Raw genomic sequence first — 22,546 nt, 5'->3', positions numbered from 1 at the left:
TCCCATTTTCCCCTCTCCCCAGTCCCTTGCAACTACCCTTCTACTTTTTCTTCCTGACTTTGACTACTCTAGGTACCTCATATAAGTGGAATCATAAGTATTTGTCTTTCTATGACAGATTTATTTCACATAGCACAATGTCCTCAGGGTTCATCCATGTTGTAGCATGTGTCAAGATTCCTTTTTAATTTTTTAATTTTTTTTTTTAGAGACAGGATCTTGCTCTGTTGCCCAGGCTGGAGTGCAGTGGCCCAGTCACAGCTCACTGCAGCCTTGAACTCTTGGGCACAAGAGATCCTCCTGCCTCAGCCTCCTGAGTAGCTGGGACTACAGGCAGGTGCTACCACACTTGGCTAACTTTTGTATTTTTGGTAGAGACAGGGCCTCAGTATGTTGCTCAGGCTAGTCTCAAACTGGGCTCAAGTGAAGATTCCTTTTATAAGGCTGAATAATACTCCATGTGTTTTTATTTATTTACTTCAAACTATTGCAGTTTACTATAATGAGAAGGAAATCAAGCTTTACAGTAATTATAGTCACTAAGCTGAAAAATCACCTACAAAAGTCATGGCAATAACTTATTTACAGTTAAAAAGGAGAATATCAAGACCTTGCTCTCATAGTAAGATAAACTAGACATGTACACAATCTTATGATGTCAAGAAACTGAATATATAAAAATAGAACCCACATAGAATGTTCTCTCTCTTTTTTATATACACACATTTTCTCTGTGATTGCCCTTAAGTTTATGTCCTTATCATAACTGGTTTATTATATTTATAATTAAAGATAAAGAATCTTAGACTTCATATTCTAAAAAGCAACTAGGTTAACAATTTTCTCCCCTAAGGCTTATTTTATTTTTTATTTCAATTGGCTTCTGGAGAACAGGTGGTTGGTTACATGAATAAGTTCTTTAGTGGCGGTTTCTGATATTTTGGTGCACCCGTTACCCAAGTAGTGTACACTGTACCTAATGTGTAGTCTTTTATCCCTCACTCCCCTCCCGCCCTTTCCCCTGAGTCCCCAAAGTTCATTGTATCATGCTAATGCCTTTGCATCCTCATAGCTTAGCTCCCACTTATGAGTGAGAACAAATGATGTTGGTTTTCCATTCCTGAGTTACTAAGAATAGTGGCCTCCAATTCCATCCAGGTAACATATACATATTTATTTTGCTGTGTGGAAGCTTTTTAGTTTAGTTAAGTCCTGTCTACTTACCTTTGTTTTTGTTGCATTTGCTTTTGGGTTCTTGGTCATGAAGTCTTTGCCTAAGCCAATGTCTAGAAGGGTTTTTCCAATGATCTTTTCTAGAATTTTTATGGTTTCAGGTCTTAGATTTAAGTCTTTGATCCATCTTGAGTTGATTTTTGTATAAGGTGAGAGATGAGGATCCAGTTTCATTCTTCTACGTGTGGCTTGCCAATTATGCCAGCACAATTTGTTGAATAGGGTGTCCTTTCCCCACTTTATGTTTTTGCTTGCTTTGTTGAAGATCAATTGGCTGTAAGTATTTGGCTTTACTTCTGGGTTCTCTATTCTATTTTATTGGACTGTGTGCCATTTTTACTTTTTTAGACGGAATCTCGCTCTGTTGCCCAGGGTGGAGTGCAGTGGTGCAGTCTCAGTTCACTGTAGCCTCTGCCTCCTGGGCTCAAGCAATTCTCCTGCCTCAGCCTCCGAAGTAGCTGGGACTATAGGTGCCCACCACCATGCCCAGCTATTTTTTTGAATTTTATTTTTAGTAGAGATGGGGTTTCACCATGTTGGCCAGGCTGGTCTCAAACTCCTGACCTCAAGTGATCTGCCTGCCTCGGCCTCCCAAAGTGCTGGGATTATAGGTGTCAGCTACCATGCCTGGCCCTATGTGCCTGTTTTTATGCCAGTACCATGCTGTTTTGGTGACTATGGCCTTGTAGTATAGTTTGAAGTTTGGTAATGTGATGCCTCCAGATTTGTTCTTTTTGCTTAGTCTTGCATTAGCTATGCAGACTCTTTTGGTTCCATATGAATTTTAGGGGTTTTTTTTCTACTTCTGTGAAAAATGGTGGTATTTCGATGGGAATTGCATTGAATTTGTAGATTTCTTTTGGTAGTATGGTCATTTTCACAATATTGATTGTACCCATCCGTGAGCATGGGATGTGTTTCTATTTGTGTGTGTCATCTATGATTTCTTGCAACAGTATTTTGTAGTTTTCCTTGTAGAGGACTTTTATCTCCTTTGTTAGGTATATTCCTAAGTATTTTATTTTTATTTTTTTGCAGCTATTGTAAAAGGGGTTAAGTTGTTGATTTGACTCTCAGCTTGGTTGCTCTTGGATAGCAAGGCTACTGATTTGTGTATGTTAATTTTGTATCCTGAAACTTTGCTGAATTTATTTACCAGTTCTAGGAGCTTTTTGGATGAGTCTTTAGGGTTTTCTAGGTATACGTTCATATCATCAGCAAACAGTGACAGTTTCACTTCCTGTTTACCTATTTGGATGCCCTTTATTTCTTTCTCTTGCATGATTGCTCTGGCTAGGCCTTCCAGTACTATGTTGAACAGAAGTGGTGAAAGTGGGCCTTCTTGCCTTGTTCCAGTTCTCAGGGGGAATGCTTTCAACTTTTCCCTATTCAGTGTAATGTTGGCTGTGGGTTTGTCGTAGATGGCTTTCGTTACCTTAAAGTATGATGTCCCTTCTGTGCCAATTTTGCGGAGAATTTTACTCAGAGAGGGATGCTGGATTTTGTCAAATGCTTTTTCTGAGTCTATTGAGATGATCATGTGATTTTTGTTTTTAATTCTGTTTATATGGTGTATCACATTTATTGACTTGCAGATGTTAAACTATCCCTGCATTCCTGGTATGAAACCTACTTGATCATGGTGGATCATCTTTTTGGTATGCTGTTGGATTCAGTTAGCTAGCATTTTGTTGAGTATGTTTACTTCTGTGTTCATCAGGGATATTGGTCTGTAGTTTTCCTTTTTTTGTTGTGTCTTTTCCTGCTTTTGGTATTAGGGTGATGCTGGCTTCTTAGAATGATTTAGGGAGGATTCCCTCTTTATCTGTGGAATAGCATCAATAGAATTGGTGCCAATTCTTTGAATGTGTGATAGAATTCAGCTGCAAATCCATCTGGTCCTAGACTTTTTTTGTTGGCAACTTGTTAATTACCATTTCCTTCTCACTGTTACTGGTCTGTTCAGAGTTTCTATTTCTTTCTGGTTTAATCTGGGAGGATTGTATATTTCCAGGAATTTATCCATCTCCTCTAGGTTTTCTAGTTTATGTGTGTAAAGGTGTTCATAGTAGCTTTGAATGATCTTTTGTATTTCTGTGGTATCAGTTGTAATATCCCCTGTTTTGTTTCTAATTGAACTTATTCGGATATTTTCTGTTCTTGATTAATCTCACTGTCTATCAATTTTATTTATCTTTTCAAACAACCAGCTTTTCGTTTCACTTTTGTATTTTTTGTTTGTTTTAATTTCGTTTAGTTCTGTGCTGATCTTGGTTATTTCAATTCTGCTGGGTTTGGGTTTGGTTTGTTATTGTTTCTCTAGTTCCTTGAGGTTTGACCTTAGAATGTCTGTCTGTGCTTTCAGACTTTTTGATGTAGGCATTTAATGCAATGAACTTTTCTCTTAGCTCCACTTTTGCTGTACCCTAGAGGTTTTGATAGGTTGCGTCACTATTATTGTTTAGTTCAAATAATTTTTTAATTTCCATTTTGATTTCATTGTTGACCCAGTGATCATTTGGGAGCAGGTTATTTAATTTCCATGTATTTCCATGGTTTTGAGGGTTCTTTTTGGAGTTGATTTCCAGTTTTATTCCACTATGATCTGGGGGAGTACTTGATATAATTTTGATTTTCTTAAATTTATTGAGACTTATTTTGTAGCCCGTCATGTGGTCTATCTTGGAGAATGTTCTACATGCTGATGAATAGAATATATATTCTTCAGTTGTTGGGAAGAATGTTCTATAAATATTTGTTAAGTCTGTTTGTTCTAGGATATAGTTTAAGTCCATTGTTTCTTTTTTTGTTTTTGAGATGGAGTCTGGCTGTGTCATCCAGCTTGGAGTGAAATGGTGCGATCTCAGCTCACTGCAACCTTCACCTCCCGAGTTCAAGCGATTCCCCTACCTCAGCCTCCCAAGTAGCTGGGATTATAGGCACCCACCATCATGCCTGGCTAATTTTTGTATGTTTTAGTAGACACAGGGTTTCACTGTGTTGGCCAGGCTGGTCTTGAACTCCTGACCCGGGTAATCCACGTGCCTCAGCCTCCCAAAGTGCTGAGATGACACGCATGAGCCACTGCACCTGGCCAGTCCATTGTTTCTTTGTTGACTTTTTGTCTTGATGACCTGTCTAGTGCTGTTAGTAGAGTATTAAAGTCCCCCACTATTACTGTGTTGCTGTCTGTCTCATTTCTTAGGTCTAGTAGTAATTATTTTATAAATTTGGGAACTGCAATGTTTTTATGTGCATATATATTTAGGATTGTGGTATTTTCCTGTTGGACTAGTCTTTTTATCATTGTATAATATCGCTCTTTGTCTTTTTTAACTGCTGCTGCTTTAAAGTTTGTTTTGTCTGATATAAGAACAGTTATTCCTGCTCACTTTTGGTGTCCATTAGCATGGAATATCTTTTTCCCCCCTTTACCTAAGTTTATGTGAGTCTTTATGTATTAGGTGAGTCTCTTGAAGACAGCAGATACTTGGTGAACTCTTATCCCTTCTGCCATTCTTTGTCTTTTAAGTGGAATGTTTAGGTCACAATGTTAGTATTGAGATGTGAGGTTACTATTGTCACTATTTGTTGCCTGAATACCTTCTTTTTTTTTATAGGTCCTGTGAGATTTATGCTTTAAGGAGGTTCTATTTTGGTGTATTTCGAGGATTTGTTTCAGGATTTAGAGCTCCTCTTAGTAGTTCTTGTAGTGCTGGCTTGCTAGTGGTGAATTCTCTCAGCATTTGGTTGTCTGAAAAAGACTGTATCTTTCCTTCATTTATGAAACTTAGTTTCTCTGGATACAAAATTCTTAGCTGGTAATTGTTTTGTTTAAGGAGGCTAAGATAGGACCCCAATTCCTACTAGCTGGTAGGATTTCTGCTAAGAAATCTGATGTTAATCTGATAGGTTTTCCTTTATAGGTTACCTGATGCTTTTTCCCTACAGCTCTTAAAATTGCTTCCTGTCTTGACTTTAGGTAACCTGATGACTGTGTGCCTAAACGATGGTCTTTTTGTGATGAATTTCCTAGGTGTTCTTTGAGCTTCTGGTATTCGGACGTCTAGATCTCTAGCAAGGCCAGGGAGGTTTGCCTTGATTATTTCCTCAAATACATTTTCCAAACTTTTAGATTTCTCTTCTTTCTTGGAAGCACCAGTTATTCTTAGGTTTGGTCGTTTCACATACTCCCAAACTTCTTAGAGGCTTTGTTCATTTTTTAAAAATTCTTTTTTCTTTGTCAGGTTGGGTTAATTCAAAAGCCTTGTCTTTGAACTCTGAAATTGTTTCTTCTTTTTTTGAGATGGAGTCTTGCTCTGTCACACAGGCTAAACTGCAGTGGTGCAATCTTAGCTCACTGCAACCTCCACCTTCCGGGTTCAAGCAATTCTCCTGCCTCAGCCTCTCGAGTAGCTGGGATTATAGGCACCCACCATCATGCTTGACTAATTTTTGTATCTTTGTAGAGACAGGATTTCACCATGTTGGCCAGGCGGGTCTTGAACTCCTGACCACACGTGATCTGCCTGCCTTGGCCTCCCAAAGTGCTGGCATTACAGGCGTAAGCCACCGCACCTGGCCTTTGAAGTTGTTTCTTCTACTTTCTTAATTCTATTGCTGAGACTTTCCAGTGTATTTTGCATTTGTCTAAGTGTATCCTTCATTTCCAGAAGTTGTGATTGTTTATTTATGCTGGCTATTTCTCTGGAGATTTTTCCGTTCATATCCTGTAATATTTAAACAATTTTTTTTTTTTTTTGAGACGGAGTCTCGCTCTGTCGCCCAGGCTGGAGTGCAGTGGCCGGATCTCAGCTCACTGCAAGCTCCGCCTCCCGCGTTTACGCCATTCTCCTGCCTCAGCCTCCCAAGTAGCTGGGACTACAGGCGCCCACCACCTCGCCCGGCTAGTTTTTTGTATTTTTTAGTCGAGACGGGGTTTCACCGTGTTAGCCAGGGTGGCCTCGATCTCCTGACCTCGTGATCTGCCTGTCTCGGCCTCCCAAAGTGCTGGGATTACAGGCTTGAGCCACTGCGCCCGGCCAACAATTTTTTTAAGTTGGTATTCACCTTCCTCTGGTGCCTCCTTGAGTAGCTTAGTAATTGACCTTCTGAACTCTTTTCTGGCAGTTTAGATTTTGTCTTGGTTTGGATTATTGCTAGTGAGCTAGTGTGATTTTTTTTGGGGGGGATTAAAGAACCTTGTTTTGTTATGTTATGAGAATTGTTTTTCTAATTCCTTCTCATTTGGGTAGACTATGTCAGAGTGAAGATCTGGCACTTAAGGGCTACTGTTCAGATTCTTTTGTTTCACGGGGTGCTCCCTTGATGTGGGGCTCTCCCGCTTACCCTAAGGATGGGGCTTCCTGAGAGCCAAACTGCAGTGATTGTCCATGTGTTTTTGTACGGCTATCTTTTGAAGTTCTTTTCTAGTTCAGATCATAGCCTAAAAACTATCCAGGTTGTAGAACTTGCTGACCTAAGGTTGACTTCATTAGTCATATGAATAATCATAAAGATAATGTGAAATAAAGATCTTTATAATTGTGAAAAATCTTAGTACTGTGTAAGTGTTTTTAAAACTTACTGTCTCATTTAGAACTTATAGTTATTTGGTCTTTGTATCCTTAATGATATTATTTTCTTTGGCAGTGATGTTGGGAATAACTGACAGTAATACAATTATAGATATTAACGTAGAGTTATATTTGAGTTTCTGTCAAATACATTTTTCTTGCTATTTCCTCCTCTGGTGTTTACATTATGTGTGTGTCTACATATTAATACATACATGCACACACACACATACACATACATGGAGCAACTAGCTACCATTTTAGGGGTTTAATGCTGAAATAAATGATAGTATAAGGCCATGATAATGGTAAAGAACAACTTTTTTATTTCTTTTACTGTCTATAAATTTAATTAGAATAATATACGTAATTCAACTACAGAATTTTACTGCAGAATTAATTTCAGTGAACTTTTTGGATAAAGTTCAGGATAATTTTTTTGTGACTTTATACTGTAGAAGTTGTATGAGACTACTTGCACTTGTACAAATAAATCCCTTCTCTTTGGAAAATTTAGTAATGAGATGGGTTTGTAAAGGATAATTTAATATTGGACGAATTTTTTTCTCTATCTCATTCCATGTGGCTATCATTTATCACCTACTAGACTAGGTATTTTATATATATTGTCTCATTTCATCCTTATAACAACCCAGCAAGGATGACTTTATTAGCCTTATTTTACAAACTAGGTTAAGTAGTTTGCCTCAAGATCATAGAGTGCTAAGTGGTAAAGTTGGGATTTAAAGCTATGACTGTATTCTTTCACTGTTCCACTCTGCCTCCTATCAAGGGATCAGGAGGGACGGACATCAGATAAAGAGGGGGTAATGATAGTTAAGCTATGTAAGAAATAAATGAAGTATATGGTTCAGTAAACTTAAAAGATTTTCATCTTGGTGAAAAATTACTTTTATGGCAAAATTACTAATCTAGCTGAAAAACTTTTTCTACCATGAGGATTTACTTATTGAAAGAGTAAAGGCTCTATTAAACCAAATATTTTAGGAAAAATTTTTCTTAAGGCAGATTAAACTGTGTCAGGTAGATATCGAGCACCAATAAAATACACTTGCTATTAAGACTAAATTTTATCATCTTTTTCCTGGCTAGATGTTGATGATGGAGACACTGTGACAGATTTCATGGCCCAAGAGCGAGAAAGAGGCATTACTATTCAATCAGCTGCTGTTACGTTTGATTGGAAGGGGTATAGAGTCAATCTAATTGATACACCAGGTATGGTACTATTGCAGTAATACAGAGATGCTGCATCATTTGGAGTTTTTTGTTGTATGGGGTTTTTGTTTTGCTTTTTATTGTGGTAAAAAACATGTTACAAAATTTACCATCTTAACCATTTTTAAGTGTACAGTTTAGTAGTGTTAAGTATGATCACATTGCTGTGAAACAGATGTCCAGAACTTTTTTATCTTGCAGAAATGAAACTCTATTCATTGGACAACAGTTCCCTTTTGCCCCCTCTCTTCACCCTTGCTAACCACCGTCTACCTTGTATACCTATGAATTTGACTAGCTTAGATGCCTCATGTAAGTGGAATCATACAGTATTTGTCCTCTTGTGATTGGTTTATCTCATCTAGCATAAAGCCTTCAAATTTTCCCATATTGTAGCATGTGACAATGTGCTACAATAGCTTCTTTTTTATTCTGTATAGTATTCCATTGTATGTATATATCACATTTTGTTCATTCATACATCAGTGGACATTTGGGTTGTTTCCACCTTTTGTCTCCCAGTGCTGCTATGCATATGGGTGTGCAAATAGCTCTTTGAGACTCTGTTTTCAATACCTTTGGATATACACACACACACCCCCACCCCAGGAGTGAGATGTGAGATTGCTGGATCATATGATGGTTTTGTTTGTTTTGTTAAAAAGATTTTAGGCATTATACGTCTTATCTTTTTCTTAGGTCATGTGGACTTTACCTTGGAGGTTGAGCGCTGCCTAAGAGTGTTGGATGGTGCAGTGGCTATATTTGATGCTTCTGCTGGTGTAGAGGTAAATAATATTGCCAGAGTAAAGGGAAATAGAACAGCATGAGTTTTTAAAAAGTAGAATATATCAAATTTAGTTAACCGTAACCATCTATTTGGTAAGTTCATATAAATAAAATAATGGTAAAAGGAAATCAGAATTTAATATTGAGATGTAATCTATATGTGATCTCAGATACTTCATGGTAAAAGGAGAAATATGAAAACTAGTGTCAAGAACTTTGAAGGATCAGAGATTCTACCTTACTTTCAAGCTAACAAATTAGCCTACCTTAGTTTCATGGATTCTGGCAGAAGACACTATGGTGTGAGATTGATTATACACTGTTATTTCTGTCACTATTTCCTAATAGTTCCACCTTTCTGTTGTTATAACTTTAGATAAATGTGACGCTTAATCATTCAAACAGATTGCATTACTTACAAGATTGAAATGTGCTTGAATAGGAAGTTTCTGAATTCATGAAGGAGACAGCACTTGTTTTAAACAATGGATGGGCTTTTAGCTGGCAGGTGGGATGGTGGAAGTTTTTTGTTTGTTTTGATTTGCAATATGTTTTTGTTCTTTGAAAATTTATGATATTCACCCCCTACCCCTCACATACACACCTCATCATACACAAAAATTAATTTGGAGTGTATCACAGTGTTAAGTTATGTATACATAGCTTCTAGAAGAAAAATATCTTTACAGCCTTGGGGTAGGTAAAAATTTCTTAGAGGACATAAGAAGCACGAAACATAAATAACAAAAGTCGATTCCTGGAACTTTATCAAAATTACAGCTGTTCATTAAAACAAAATTAAAAACACAAGGCATGGACTATGAGAAAATACTTGTAATGTTAGATAAACATATTATACAAATATTAAATTTCCTGAATGCAATAATAGTATTGATTATATAAGAGAATATGATCATTCTTGGAAAATAAATGAAATATTTACAGTACATATCTATAACCATGGATATGTATCCAGACTATATGAAGAACTATAAATCAATAATAACAACCCAGAAAAAAATGGACAAAAACCTGAATGGACACTTCACAAAAGAACACATGTGAATGACTAGTAAGCACATGAAAAGATGCATAATCTCATTAGTCATCAGGAAAATGCAAATTAAAATCACAGATTCAATTTCATACCCAAAAGAATGCTTATAATTAAAAAGAGTGATAGCAAATGTTGGTGAGAATATGGAGCAACTAGAAAATTTACACATTATTGATAAGACTGCAAAATAGAGGCCAGGCATGGTGGCTCACACCTGTAATCCCAGCACTTTGGGAGGCTGAGGCAGGTGGATTTGTTTGAGCCCAGGAGTTAGAGACCAGCCTGAGCAACATGGCAAAACCCCATCTCTACAAAATAAAAAAAAAAATATTAGCTCGGTGTGGTGGCGTGCACCTGTAGTTCCAACTACTCAGGAGTCTGAGATGGAAGAATTGCTTGAGCCCGGGGAGGTTGAGGCTGCAGTGAGCCTTGATCGCACGACTGCACTCCAGCCTGGGCAACAGAGTGAGACCCTGTCTCAAAAAAAAAACAAAAAACTGCAAAATAATGCAACTTCTTTGGAAGACTATTTGGAAGTTTGTTTATTTTATTTTATTTATTTTGAGACAGGAGTCTCACTGTTTGTCACCCAGGCTGGAATGCAGTGGTGCAATCTTGGCTCACTGTAACTTCTCTCTCCCAGGTTCAAGCAATTCTTGTGCCTCAGCTTCCCAAGTATCTGGGACTACAGGCGTGCACCACCACACCTAGCTAATTTTTATATTTTTAGTGGAGACAGAGTGGCCAGGCTGGTCTTGAACTCCTGACCTCAAGTGATCCACCTGCCTCAGCCTCCCGCAGTGTTGAGATTACAGGCATAAGCCACCGCACCCAGCGGAATTTTCTTATAAAGTTTAAATATACTTAAGCAGTTCTCCTCCTATATCTTTATCCAACAGAATGAAGACATTTGTCCACCAAAGACAGATTCAGAATGTTTATAGCAGCTAAATTCACAAGAGCTCCAAACTAGAAACAATCCAAGTGCATATCCACAGGTGGATAGGAAAACCAACTGGTACATTTATATAATTAAAAAGAACTGATACACCTAACAATGTGGATGAATGTTAAAAACATGTTGAACCAAAGAAGCCATGTTATTTTATATGAGGTTCAAGAGTAAGACACTGAAGCTGTGGTGACAGAAATCAGAACAGGTTGCTTATAGGAGACAAGGAGTAGAAAAATTTCAGGAATAATAGTGTTCTATGTCCTAATTGGGGTAATAATTACACAAACATACTTTTCTCAAAACGCATTGAGCTATATATACACTTACTATCTGTATTTTATTGTACATAAATTTTACCTAAAAAATAAACTGGCTTCTTTATAGTACACTGCTATATTTCTTTTACCTCAAAACAAGTATCTGAAATAATTAAGGCAAAATTCCTATTTCATAGATCAGAGACCTGACATTAAATGAGTTAAGTGTCATATGACATTTACTAGGAAAAGTGAAGCCAAACAAAAAGTAGCTCTCCTGATTCTCAGTTAAGTTCACGTTCTGTGATTCTGAGTACCTCCTAGGTGTTAATTCTCTTTGTGTAGCCACCTAGTTCACCCAGAGTATTCTCAAGTGGTTTGAAGCACACTCCCCTTCACACTTCATCATGTTCTCGGCTGTGTTAACTTGATAGCTGAAGAGTGACCCTAGAAATATAAGTATCGTTGCACTAATTCTCTGCTAGAATAGGGCCCAATTTATCTGACAGTAGATTTTTGGATCTCTTCATTCCAGGTCTAGTAACATCGTAACTTTTGTTCAGTATGTATTTTTTTCCTCATATTTGCTTTAGGCCCAGACTCTCACAGTATGGAGGCAAGCTGACAAACACAATATACCTCGAATCTGTTTTTTAAACAAGATGGACAAAACTGGAGCAAGGTATTTAAAATGTATTTCATTGGCTTATCAGAGTGAAACTACAATTTGAACTGTTAATGAACTATAGCTTAAATTTAGAAATAGCTGTTTTTTTTTTATTGTATTATAGTGTATAAATATTCCATGGAATCCCAGTTTATTCCCATAAAAAAATTCAAAGCAGCTAATCCATAGGTTATGTAACAATTTGGGACTAATAGCTGATAGATGATGATGAATCCTGTTTCTAGTATAGAGAGACTGAATCATATTTCTAGGATGAAAGTGGCATCTTGATGATTCCACTGATTCTCTTTAGAACTGTATAGTATAGTCCCTATATTGCTGAAGGTATGGCACTTCCCATCATTGCTAAAGATAGAGAATAGAGAATTGTTTCCTGCACTGAAGGTGTTCTTCCTTATTCTCTGATTTTCTTAGCTACTGGGGAAGATACTCTCAATAAAGAACTGGAAGAAGAGAATGTAGATGCTGTAAGACCTGCATGTAGGGCAGAAGAGAGTTAATGCTGAAATGTAGTGGCCATAGTCAGAGACCATAGAGTGGTGGATACATTGTTCTGAGAACATAATTCAGAGAATCAAGAATATTTGAAAGATTTGGAGAAAACATGAAAGGGAGAAAATCAAGAATATTAAAAATTCTAGAACAAATGTGATAGGGAGAGATTGTGACCTGTGGTAGGAGAATGGCAGAAATGAAACAAACTATACCTCCCCTAAAACTACACGGTAATTAATATGCATTGTGTTTTTCTCCCTCTCTATAGTAATTCTGAGGCTGTTGGTTTAAAGGACCTTGTCTTGATTAATAATAGCCTAGCAACCTTTAAAATGTACTAGCCTCAAGTTCTGACCCTTTTCTGCTTGGAGTTCCTTGTGGTAGATGGAAGTACTTATTTATTGCCAGACAGTGCCTTTGGCAATGGGGAGGGAGATGACTGGATAATAGGCTGGTTCTGAAAAAAACACTGGGACTGGAATGACCTGCATGTATATATAAATCAGCCCATGTGCCAGAGATGGCATGTGTTCTAGAGGTAGCCAGCTGCAGTGTTAGCATAGAAATGAATAGCATAGCATACGATATGAAGAATGCCAAAGACTAGGCAGGCTCTTGGAAGAAAGCTGGTAGCTTTGTATGGTAGCAAACCTAGTAGCGGAAGAAAGAATCCGTAGCTTATCACAAATTTTGCACTGGAATCCCAACTACAATTTATTATCCATGTTACCTTGATCAATTCATTTAATCTTAATTGCAAAATATAGTTATATGAAGCTCACATTAATAATATCCTAAACAGCTCTGTGGCTGGATTAGGGTAATTTCTGATATCTGAAATTGACATAAAAGTTTATTCCAGACATTTTCCTATGGAAAACTGTTAAATAGTGAGCGTTAAGGAGAATAAAGTGGGTTAAAATTTTAGAAAACATTCTTAAAACCTGTAAGAGTTTTCTTTCCTCTTTTGATACCTTTGGTAAATAATTTTTAACCATGTTTTTAACTATAATTATTTTGCTTTCTATAGCTTTAAGTATGCAGTTGAAAGCATCAGAGAGAAGTTAAAGGCAAAGCCTTTGCTTTTACAGGTAAATTGGTTAATAGCATCAGCTTCTTCTCAGTTTCCTCATGAATTTATTTTGTGACAATGCATACATTTCCAAAGCTATCTCAAATCATTTTTTAAGAAGTTGGAGTATAAATAAAAATAGCCACAGATTATAGTAATGGTGATAATAGACATTTTGGGGAAAATGGTATAATTAGAAAAGACTTGTCATCAATGTAGTTTTCAGTGAGTGATCATTTAATAATGTTAATCTCACTCTGACTTACAGTTACCAATTGGTGAAGCCAAAACTTTCAAAGGAGTGGTGGATGTAGTAACGAAAGAAAAACTTCTTTGGAATAGCAATTCAAATGATGGAAAAGACTTTGAGAGAAAGCCCCTCTTGGAAATGAGTGATCCTGAATTGCTGAAGGAAACAACTGAAGCAAGGAATGCCTTAATTGAACAAGTAAAGTATAATGAATGATAAAATGAACACCAATGTGTGCACCACTCATCTTAAATAGAATATAGTCATACTTTAGCTTCTCTGGGGGATTGGTTACAGGACCTCCTGTGGATACCAAAATCTGCAGATGCTCAAGTCCCTGATATAAAATGATATAGTATTTGCCTATAACCTATTCATGTCTTCCTCTATACTTTCAATCATTTCTAAATTACTTATAATACCTAATACAGTGTAAATGCTGTGTGCCATTTTGTGTTCATCTCTCTCTCCCACTAATCATCTACCTGTCCCCCAAACTATTATTTCAGTATTTCTCTTTCATTTGCTTTTTTGCTGTTGTTGTTGTTGAGACGGAGTCTAGCTCTGTGGCCTAGGCTGGAGTGCAGTGGCACGATCTCAGCTTACTGCCACGATCTCAGCTCACTGCAGCCTCTATCTCCCAGGTTCCAGCGATTCTCCTGCCTCAGCCTCCTGGGTAGCTGGGATTACAGGCATGTACCACCGCACCAAGCTAATTTTTTTTTTTTTGTATTTTTTAGTAGAGATGAGGTTTTATCATGTTGACCAGGCTGGTCTCGAACTCCTGACCGCAGGTGATCTGCCTGCCTCAGCCTCCCAAAGTGCTAGGATTACCAGCATGAGCCACTGCACCGGGCCTCGTTTGCTTTTCCTTATAGTTTACCATAAATCCTTAAAGAACTTAGGTTTACATGTTTTGAACTTTACATAACTGAAACGATACTGTTTGTATTTTATGACGTTGCTCAACATTGTTGGAACTTTATCCATGTTGCTATGTGTATAGTCTATTCATTTCAATCTTGTATATTGTTCTAACATATGATTTTACCACACTTTATTGGGTGTTCTCCTGTGGATGGGCTTTGAGGTTGTGCTGTTACAAACAGTGTGGCTATGAACATTTTTGTATCTATCTCCTTGTGCACATGGGCAATAGTTTCTTTAGTATTAAACTAAGGAGTAGCATTGCTAGATCAAAGGATATGCATGTCTTTTACTTTTCACCAGATGTCAAATTATTTAGAAAATTTTAAAACCGTCAATTTTATAGTTGGTATATAGCTCTGGACCTCATCCACCTTTAAAATTATAATGGAAAATAGCAAGATTGTTAATATTTGTAATATTTATATTATATTGTTAGTATATATGGCAATAAGTAAACCTTAAATAAATTTCTTGAATATCATGGTAGAGAAAAATGTTGGAATCTGAGCCCTTGATTTTTCACTTCTAAATTGAATTGGTCTAAATAAATTCTATCAGCATTAATTTTTTTTTCACTCATCTTTTGTATGTAGTTTTTTTTTTTTGAAGTATAGTCACGTACTTCATGATGACATTTTAGTCAAGAACAGACCACATGAATGTTGACAGTGCTATAAGATTATAATACCATATTTTCCTGTACCTTTTCTGTGTTGAGATACACAAATACTTACCGTTGTGTTACAATTGCCTACAGTATTCAATGCAGCAACATGCTATACGGATTTGTAGCCTAGGAGCAATAGACTATAGCCTTGGTGTAAAAGCAGGCGATACCGTCTAGGTTTCTAAGTACACTCTATGATGTTGGTAGAATGACGAAATTGCCTAACACCACATTTCTCCGAACTTATACCTGTCACTAACTGATGCCTGACTGTATGTAGTAATCATTGCAACTTTATCATTAACATAATAATTATTATTTTTGTTATTGAGTCAGTGAGGGCCTACTATATGCTAGGTTAAATGCTTTATGTATACTTTTTAATTTAATCTTCACAAGAACCTTATATTGTCTGCATTTTACAGGTGGGGAAACAGCAGCTTAAATGCTTAAATAAGTTGTCACACAGCTAATAAAGTGGCTGAGCTAGAATCTGAACCCAGGTTAATCTCAGTTTAGAGCTAAAGCTCTTACCTGCTTTGTTATACTGCTTTTTTAATTTGGGGAGCATAGAAAATATAAAAGTGGAACCGACGTTTATTAATAATTCATTCCTCTTTGAGTTTTTTGTGTTGTTTTAATACAGAAGAACTATAAGAATAAACTTAAGAAGGATCTTGTAATCTAGTTGAGGAGCCAACACACACTTGCCCATATCTCATGGTCTTCTAGGGTGTGACAGGATGTGACAGAAATCTCAGAAAATCTGAGACTGTCAGTAGCTAATCATATGCTGATTATAAGAAGCACATAAGTATGTATACAATTTACAGAATAAGACTACTTCACACCCATTAGGATGCCTACTGTCAAAAACAGAAAATAGGTGTTGGCAAAGATGTGGAGAATTATAACCTTGTGCACTGTTGGTAGGAATGTAAATGTTGCACCCACTATGGAAAACAGTGTGGTGATTCCTCAAAAAATTAAATATGGAGTTACTATATTACCCAACATTTCCGCTTTTTGGGTATGTACTCAAAAGAATTGAAAACAGAGTCTCAAAGAGATATTTGCACATGCATGTTCCTAGCAGCATTCTTCAAAATAGCCAAAAGGTAGAAGCAACCCAAATCCATGGATCCAGAGTAATCAGATTCGGAGACAGAAAGTAGAATGGTAGTTGCTATGGGCTGGGGAAGGGCAGAGAGAATAGAATGTTGTTTAATTAATGTGTATGGAGTTTGTTTTGAAAGTTGAAAAGAGTTCTGGAGATTTATTGTGCAATAATGTGAAAGTACTTAACACTACTGAACTGTACAAGAGTACAATGGTCTGGGCGCAGTGGCTCACGCCTGTAATCCCAGCACTTTGGGAGGCTGAGGGAGGTGAATCACGAGCTCAGGAGTTCGAGACCAGCCTGACCAACATGGTGAAACTCCGTCTCTACTAAAAATACAAAAAAGCCACGCGTGGTGGTGCGCGCCTGTAATCCTAGCTACTCAGGAGGCTGAAGCAGAAGAATTGCTTGAGCCCAGGAGGCAGAAGTTGCAGTGAGCCGAGATTGCACCATTGTACTCCAGCCTAGGTGACAGAACCAGCCTCCATATCAAAAAAAAAAAGCACAATGGCAATTTTTATGTTCTATATATTTTGCCACAATTTAAAATTTTCCTTTAAATTAGTGAATAAGATTAATGTGGAATAGAATCAACTTCCAATATTGAAGGTGTACAGTAATAATAGCTAATACTTATTATACACTAGTATATATTCTTAAAGCATAATTTGAATTGGTTATTTAATCCTTATAACAGCCTCAAGAAGTGGATACTACTCTGTGAGTTACGGAGGCAGAGAGGTGAAGTAACTTGACCAAAATTTGGACACGCTAGTAAGTGGTGGAACCATTTCTAGGTAGTCCGATTCCAGAAGTTGAGCTTAACCATCACATATAATGCTTTCCAGAAGGATGGTTAGGTACATTTCTGCTATACTTAATCCTGTTAACAGTGTGGTTTTTTTACCAAGTTTGAATGTTTTGCTCCCTTGTACTGTTAACACGCTTTTGAAGCTGTTTTATTAATTTGTCAGCTGAATGATCCCATTTCGTATAGGCAGATGGTTATGAAAAGAATGTGAAATAGACTATTGCATTTTTATTATTGAAATATTGCCTATGCCTCCCTTCCCTAATATAAATGTATTTCTTCAGTGCAGAATTACAGCAACATTAATTCTTTTAGTTTGACAGACTTGGGAGATCTGGTGAACATTCAGATATTAGAGGAAAACCAGATGAAACTTTTTTATAATCTAAAACCTCCAAATTTATCTTAAAAAGGCCAATCCATTGTATGTACTTTCATTGTAAGTTGCACATTTTCTTTGATTTGAGCACACTGATAGCACTTAATTAAGATGCTTTATCAGGCTCTGACTTTCTGTGAAGTTAGGAAACTCCTAATAGTATCTTTAGTTTTCCATTTCCTTTCCTTTCAAAGAAAAACATTTTTCTTTATCTCGTTAGAAGAAGTGAAGAGTTGCTTGGCCTGGATAAGGTAGCTGTCTTGAAATATTTGAATATTATCTGTTTATGGGGTTTGGACAAGTTAATAGTTATGAAGATAAATGCAAGTTATAGAACTCTAGAACCTTTCTTTATAGGTTGCAGATTTGGATGATGAATTTGCTGACTTGGTTTTAGAAGAATTTAGTGAAAATTTTGATTTGTTACCAGCTGAAAAGGTAAATTTTATTATTCAATAGCTTTGGCAAAATGTTACTAATTGGATGTAGTTTGATTTCTCTGCCTTTGATGTGTGTGCATTTTTTTTTAAACTTTGCATATTGTTAGAAAGCGGTAAGTTTTAAGTTGGGAGAAACATTAAGTTAAAGTCACTACTAATACAATACTTAATGGCAGTGATTTACTAGTTTCACACATACTTTACAAAATTAAAAATTGAATCTGTTTAACTTCTGTTGAGTCAGCATCAGTTAACTACTCATTCTCTGTAGTCTTTTCATCCTGATAATTCCTCTAAGGATGTTAAGGGAAATCACAGAAAGTTTGTATTAAAATTTACTGTTGTTTCAGGCTACTGCAATGATCATTTTTCTCAGAGCATTGTTTTCTGAATCTTTTTAAATTTTTTATTGAAACTTGTTACAGTTCTTTGTTTTTGTCTTTTGACATACAGTAAGCCAGAGAAGAGGCAATTAAAATATTGATAGTAATTGAATTATGACAGATTTCTTGAAGGAAACGCTGTTTTGTTCTGCCAGGGACATTCCCCATGAATTTGGCGAATTTACTCTTTATTTTTCTTTATGAAACGTAAGAATTGCCAAGCAAAGTGTTTCTAAGTAATAATCTGTAAAATTAGCCAAAGATGAGCCTAGCAAATTCACTTAGTATTCATTAGAGTAATTAAAAACACAAGAGCCGAAACATATTTTTGAGCCACTCATAAGTTAGAATGAAAGTGATTTTTTCTTTTGAATGAAATGTCAGTTTTGAAACTGTTTATTTTTGGATGTTTAAATGTGATATTTATTGTACCCTATCTTCACATAGCATGATTTCTGTTTTCAGAGAGCTCACAATCTAAAGTAGGATTGACCCACCAATAATACCTTGCAAACACACTCAAGCTTTTCTGGTTTTTTGAAATCTTTCTAAAAATTTTCCTACTTGGATTTCTCATTTTTCCATTGGATTTTGTTTAATATGGATTTAATTTAATTGAAGAAATGGTAACTCAGATTTATATATATATATATATTTTTTTTTTCTTTTGAGACGGAGTCTCGCGCTGTGTCACCCAGGCTGGAGTGCAGTGGCGCGATCTCGGCTCACTGCAAGCTCCGCCTCCCAGGTTCAGGCCATTCTCCTGCCTCAGCCTCCGAGTAGCTGGGACTACAGGCGCCCGCCACCACGCCCGGCTAGTTTTTTGTATTTTTAGTAGAGACGGGGTTTCACCATGTTAGCCAGGATGGTCTCGATCTCCTGACCTCGTGATCCGCCCGCCTCGGCCTCCCAAAGTGCTGGGATTACAGGCTTGAGCCACCGCGCCCGGCCCAGATTTATATATTTTATTTATGACCAGTTTCTCTGTTAGACTATCAAGGTTAAATCATAAGTATGTTAATTAATTTAGTCAAGAAATATTTTTGAGCACCTATTATAACCACTTTTCTCGTTTCTGGGGATTTAGCAGTATTTCCAGGGGTAATGCTCATATAGATTTTACATTCTAGTGAATGGGAGACAGATAAACTAATAAATATCTAACATGCCGGGTACTGATTAGTGTTAAAAAGAAAAACTAGGCCAACAAAATGATGGAGGTGTGGTGAGGAGTGCTGTGTACATGGTGGCTGGTTAGAGAAAACCTCTAATTTTGAGCTTCTGGCCAAGACCAGAACACAAAATAAATGCTCATTTGTATCTGCTTTGTAGCTACAGACTGCAATACATAGAGTGACACTAGCTCAGACAGCAGTGCCTGTGCTTTGTGGAAGTGCCCTGAAAAACAAAGGGATACAGCCCTTGTTAGATGCTGTTACTGTGTACTTGCCTTCACCTGAAGAGCGTAACTATGAATTTCTGTAAGTATGCAGTCACATATATTAAAATTCTATAGCTTTGAAGAAACAAGTAGGCAAATACTTTTATGAAAAGTAATTAAATCACCATTTTTGAATAATAATGGTGAGCGTTATTACAAATGATATAATAAGGAACCATAGTAATTTTTGCTTGAAAGGAACATTTTTCATCTCTTGTAAAAAGAGATATCTTACAGATAGAGCTAAGAGGTATGTCTTTTCACTGTGTAAAAGTTTAAGTGTTGACCCTGCCATCTTAGTCTTAGAAAAGTGATATCCTGGGGATGTTTGTTAAATATTCTGTAGTTCTATTTATATTCATCTAGATTTCAGGATTTTTCATAAGCTCAGAATATTTTGTGGCTATAAAGAAAGTCATTGTTTTACCCCTATTGTCACTAAAAGCTTTGTACTTAAGTAGTAAGTCCTTTAAAATCTGAGTAAGCAATGTGTAAAATGGCAGAGAAATGGACTTTAATTATCTTAATTCTGACATTAATAACTTTCATACCTCTAAATTGGAGAGGCATGATGGTGAAGAGCACAGGCTTTGTACTATTGGATTTAAATCCTAGCTCTTCCAAGTTGCTTAACATCTCATCTATAAAATGCAAAGAATAGGACCCATCTCATGGTGTTCTTATAAGAATTAAATGATTTGTGAAGCACAAAGAACAGTGTCTGGTATAGTAAGCTCTATATTAGTATTATTAAAGTTAAAAATTAGAGGGAATGGGAATAAGATTGGAGAAGTTCTGTCACAGAAGTGTTTAAACTACTTTAAGTTAGGAACTCCTTTGAAACTAATGAAAATGTGGAGCTCTCCTTAGATGCACAAAATTTGGCAATTGCAGGAGAACTGAATTCTAAAACTTATCAGTGATCACCAGTTTAAGAACATCATTCTATTGTGAGAGTTGGTTATGTGAACAATTTCAAGTTTATAGTATAGATTTTTATGGTTATGTAATGAACAGAAAGTGGAAGGAGAGCATAAAAGCAATAATTGGAAAGTACCTGTTTATTTACCCTATGCTGATTTCTTGGTAAGTGGTGTAATATTCCCAGGTATAGTCTTCATGGAGAGAGCTCTTGGCAATGAAATTATTCGCAAATAGAGGTGATATTTGGAAGATAGTCTATTATTTTTAGTTTTGAGGAATTAATGGTAAGATCTCCATTGAGTAATTTAGTCAATGGAAAAAGAGAGTTATGTAACAAAGACATTTAGTGGCTCTAAGTAGCTCTACTGGAAGAAAAAAGAGATCTTTGGGGACATTAAGGATAAGTTTCTGCAGTTATGGGAAGTATATTTTATAGGACTTTTTGGAATGTTTATTTTCTAGGCAGTGGTATAAGGATGACTTATGTGCATTGGCATTTAAAGTTCTCCATGACAAGCAGCGAGGACCACTGGTTTTTATGCGCATTTACTCAGGCACAATAAAACCCCAGTTGGCCATTCATAATGTTAATGGAAACTGCACGTAAGTAGAAGCTTGGGTTACTTTATAAAACTGTACTCATTTCTTTAAAAATACTTTTACTAATATAAAATCATGATTTTACAGGGAGAGAATAAGTCGTCTGCTTTTGCCGTTTGCTGACCAACATGTAGAAATCCCTTCACTGACTGCTGGTAACATTGCTTTGACTGTTGGGCTTAAACATGTAAGTGACCAAATGATTTCTCTAGGAAATAATAGCTTAAATGTTTAATTACAAGTAAGCAACTTGTAATATCAGAAACCCATAAACAATCCAAATGTCCCTCAATAGTAGAATAAAGAATATTGTGGCATATATATCAACATGGCTGAATCTCATACATTTACTAGGAAGAAAAGTAAATTACAGAAGACCACAGACAGGATGGATTGTGTTCATATAAAGTTGAAATCCAAGTAAAATAGCATACTGTTTATAGGTATTTATGTATATACATATATGTGTGTTTTAAGTTTATATAAAATATTGTTTTATTCCCATTGGATTTATTCCTATCTTGAGCATTGCAGAAAATTTCACCTAGACTTACAACTGATCAGGTAATAACAAGTTGTTTTGTTAGTGAAGGCGCCATGAGAGCAAGGATTTTTGTCTTTTTTGTTCACTGCTCTACAGTCCATAGATCAGTGCTTGCATATAGTAGACATTCCATAGATAACTGTAGGATGAATAAATGAAAATACTTGATGCTGTATTTATTTTTGATGGGTTAAAACTAAGGATAGTTCATTTATATGGATTAAATAAAATATAATTTTCTCATTAACCTTTATGTAGTAAACATTGTTATTTTAAACATTTTAACTCTTCATGATTAGTTTCAAGTTTGAAAATCCTTCAGTAGCGCAGTGGCTCACGCCTGTAATCCCAGCACTTTGGGAGGCTGAGAAGGGCGGATCACGAGGTCGGGAGATCGAGACCATCCTGGCTAACACGGTGAAACTCCGTCTCTACTAAAAATACAAAAAAAAAAATTAGCTGGGCGAGGTGGCGGGCGCCTGTAGTCCCAGCTACTTGGGAGGCTGAGGCAGGAGAATGGCGTGAACCCGGGAGGCGGAGCTTGCAGTGAGCCGAGATCGGGCCTGGGCGACTGAGCAAGACTCCGTCTCAAAAAAAAAAAAAAAAAGAAAATCCTTCAATAGAAAATTCCTATTTCCTATTTGACTGGTTACTGGACTTCTAGCATTGGAGTGTCCCCTCTATCTCCCTGAAGGC

General features: G+C 36.6%; 1 protein-coding gene across 7 annotated transcripts in view; it reads left to right on the top strand.

The window, feature by feature from the left end:
* The window catches only part of GFM2 (G elongation factor mitochondrial 2), a 48,733-nt gene that overhangs the window by 9,358 nt on the left and 16,829 nt on the right, over positions 1-22,546 (top strand). For 4 of the 7 annotated variants that reach the window (XR_648113.3, XM_003899809.5, XM_009208616.4 and 1 more), the window contains exons 6-14: positions 7,923-8,048; positions 8,748-8,836; positions 11,700-11,788; positions 13,320-13,380; positions 13,630-13,809; positions 17,876-17,956; positions 19,674-19,822; positions 21,169-21,309; positions 21,394-21,493. Coding sequence is in view for 6 of the 7 variants with exons in the window: in XM_003899809.5 (XP_003899858.1) it covers positions 7,923-8,048; positions 8,748-8,836; positions 11,700-11,788; positions 13,320-13,380; positions 13,630-13,809; positions 17,876-17,956; positions 19,674-19,822; positions 21,169-21,309; positions 21,394-21,493 (1,016 nt within the window). In the remaining variant the exon portion in view is untranslated. Of the gene's footprint in view, positions 1-7,922; positions 8,361-8,747; positions 8,837-11,699; positions 11,789-13,319; positions 13,381-13,629; positions 13,810-17,875; positions 17,957-19,673; positions 19,823-21,168; positions 21,310-21,393; positions 21,494-22,546 lie in introns of those variants that run through there. The other 3 variants (XM_021939460.2, XM_021939458.2, XM_021939459.2) reach the window with 3 other exon arrangements.

The sequence above is a fragment of the Papio anubis genome, chromosome 5 (genome assembly GCF_008728515.1).
Source record: "Papio anubis isolate 15944 chromosome 5, Panubis1.0, whole genome shotgun sequence".
In the NCBI taxonomy this organism is placed as follows: domain Eukaryota; kingdom Metazoa; phylum Chordata; class Mammalia; order Primates; family Cercopithecidae; genus Papio; species Papio anubis.
Note: the sequence above shows the minus strand (reverse complement) of the source record. Positions and strands in the feature narration are given on the sequence as shown.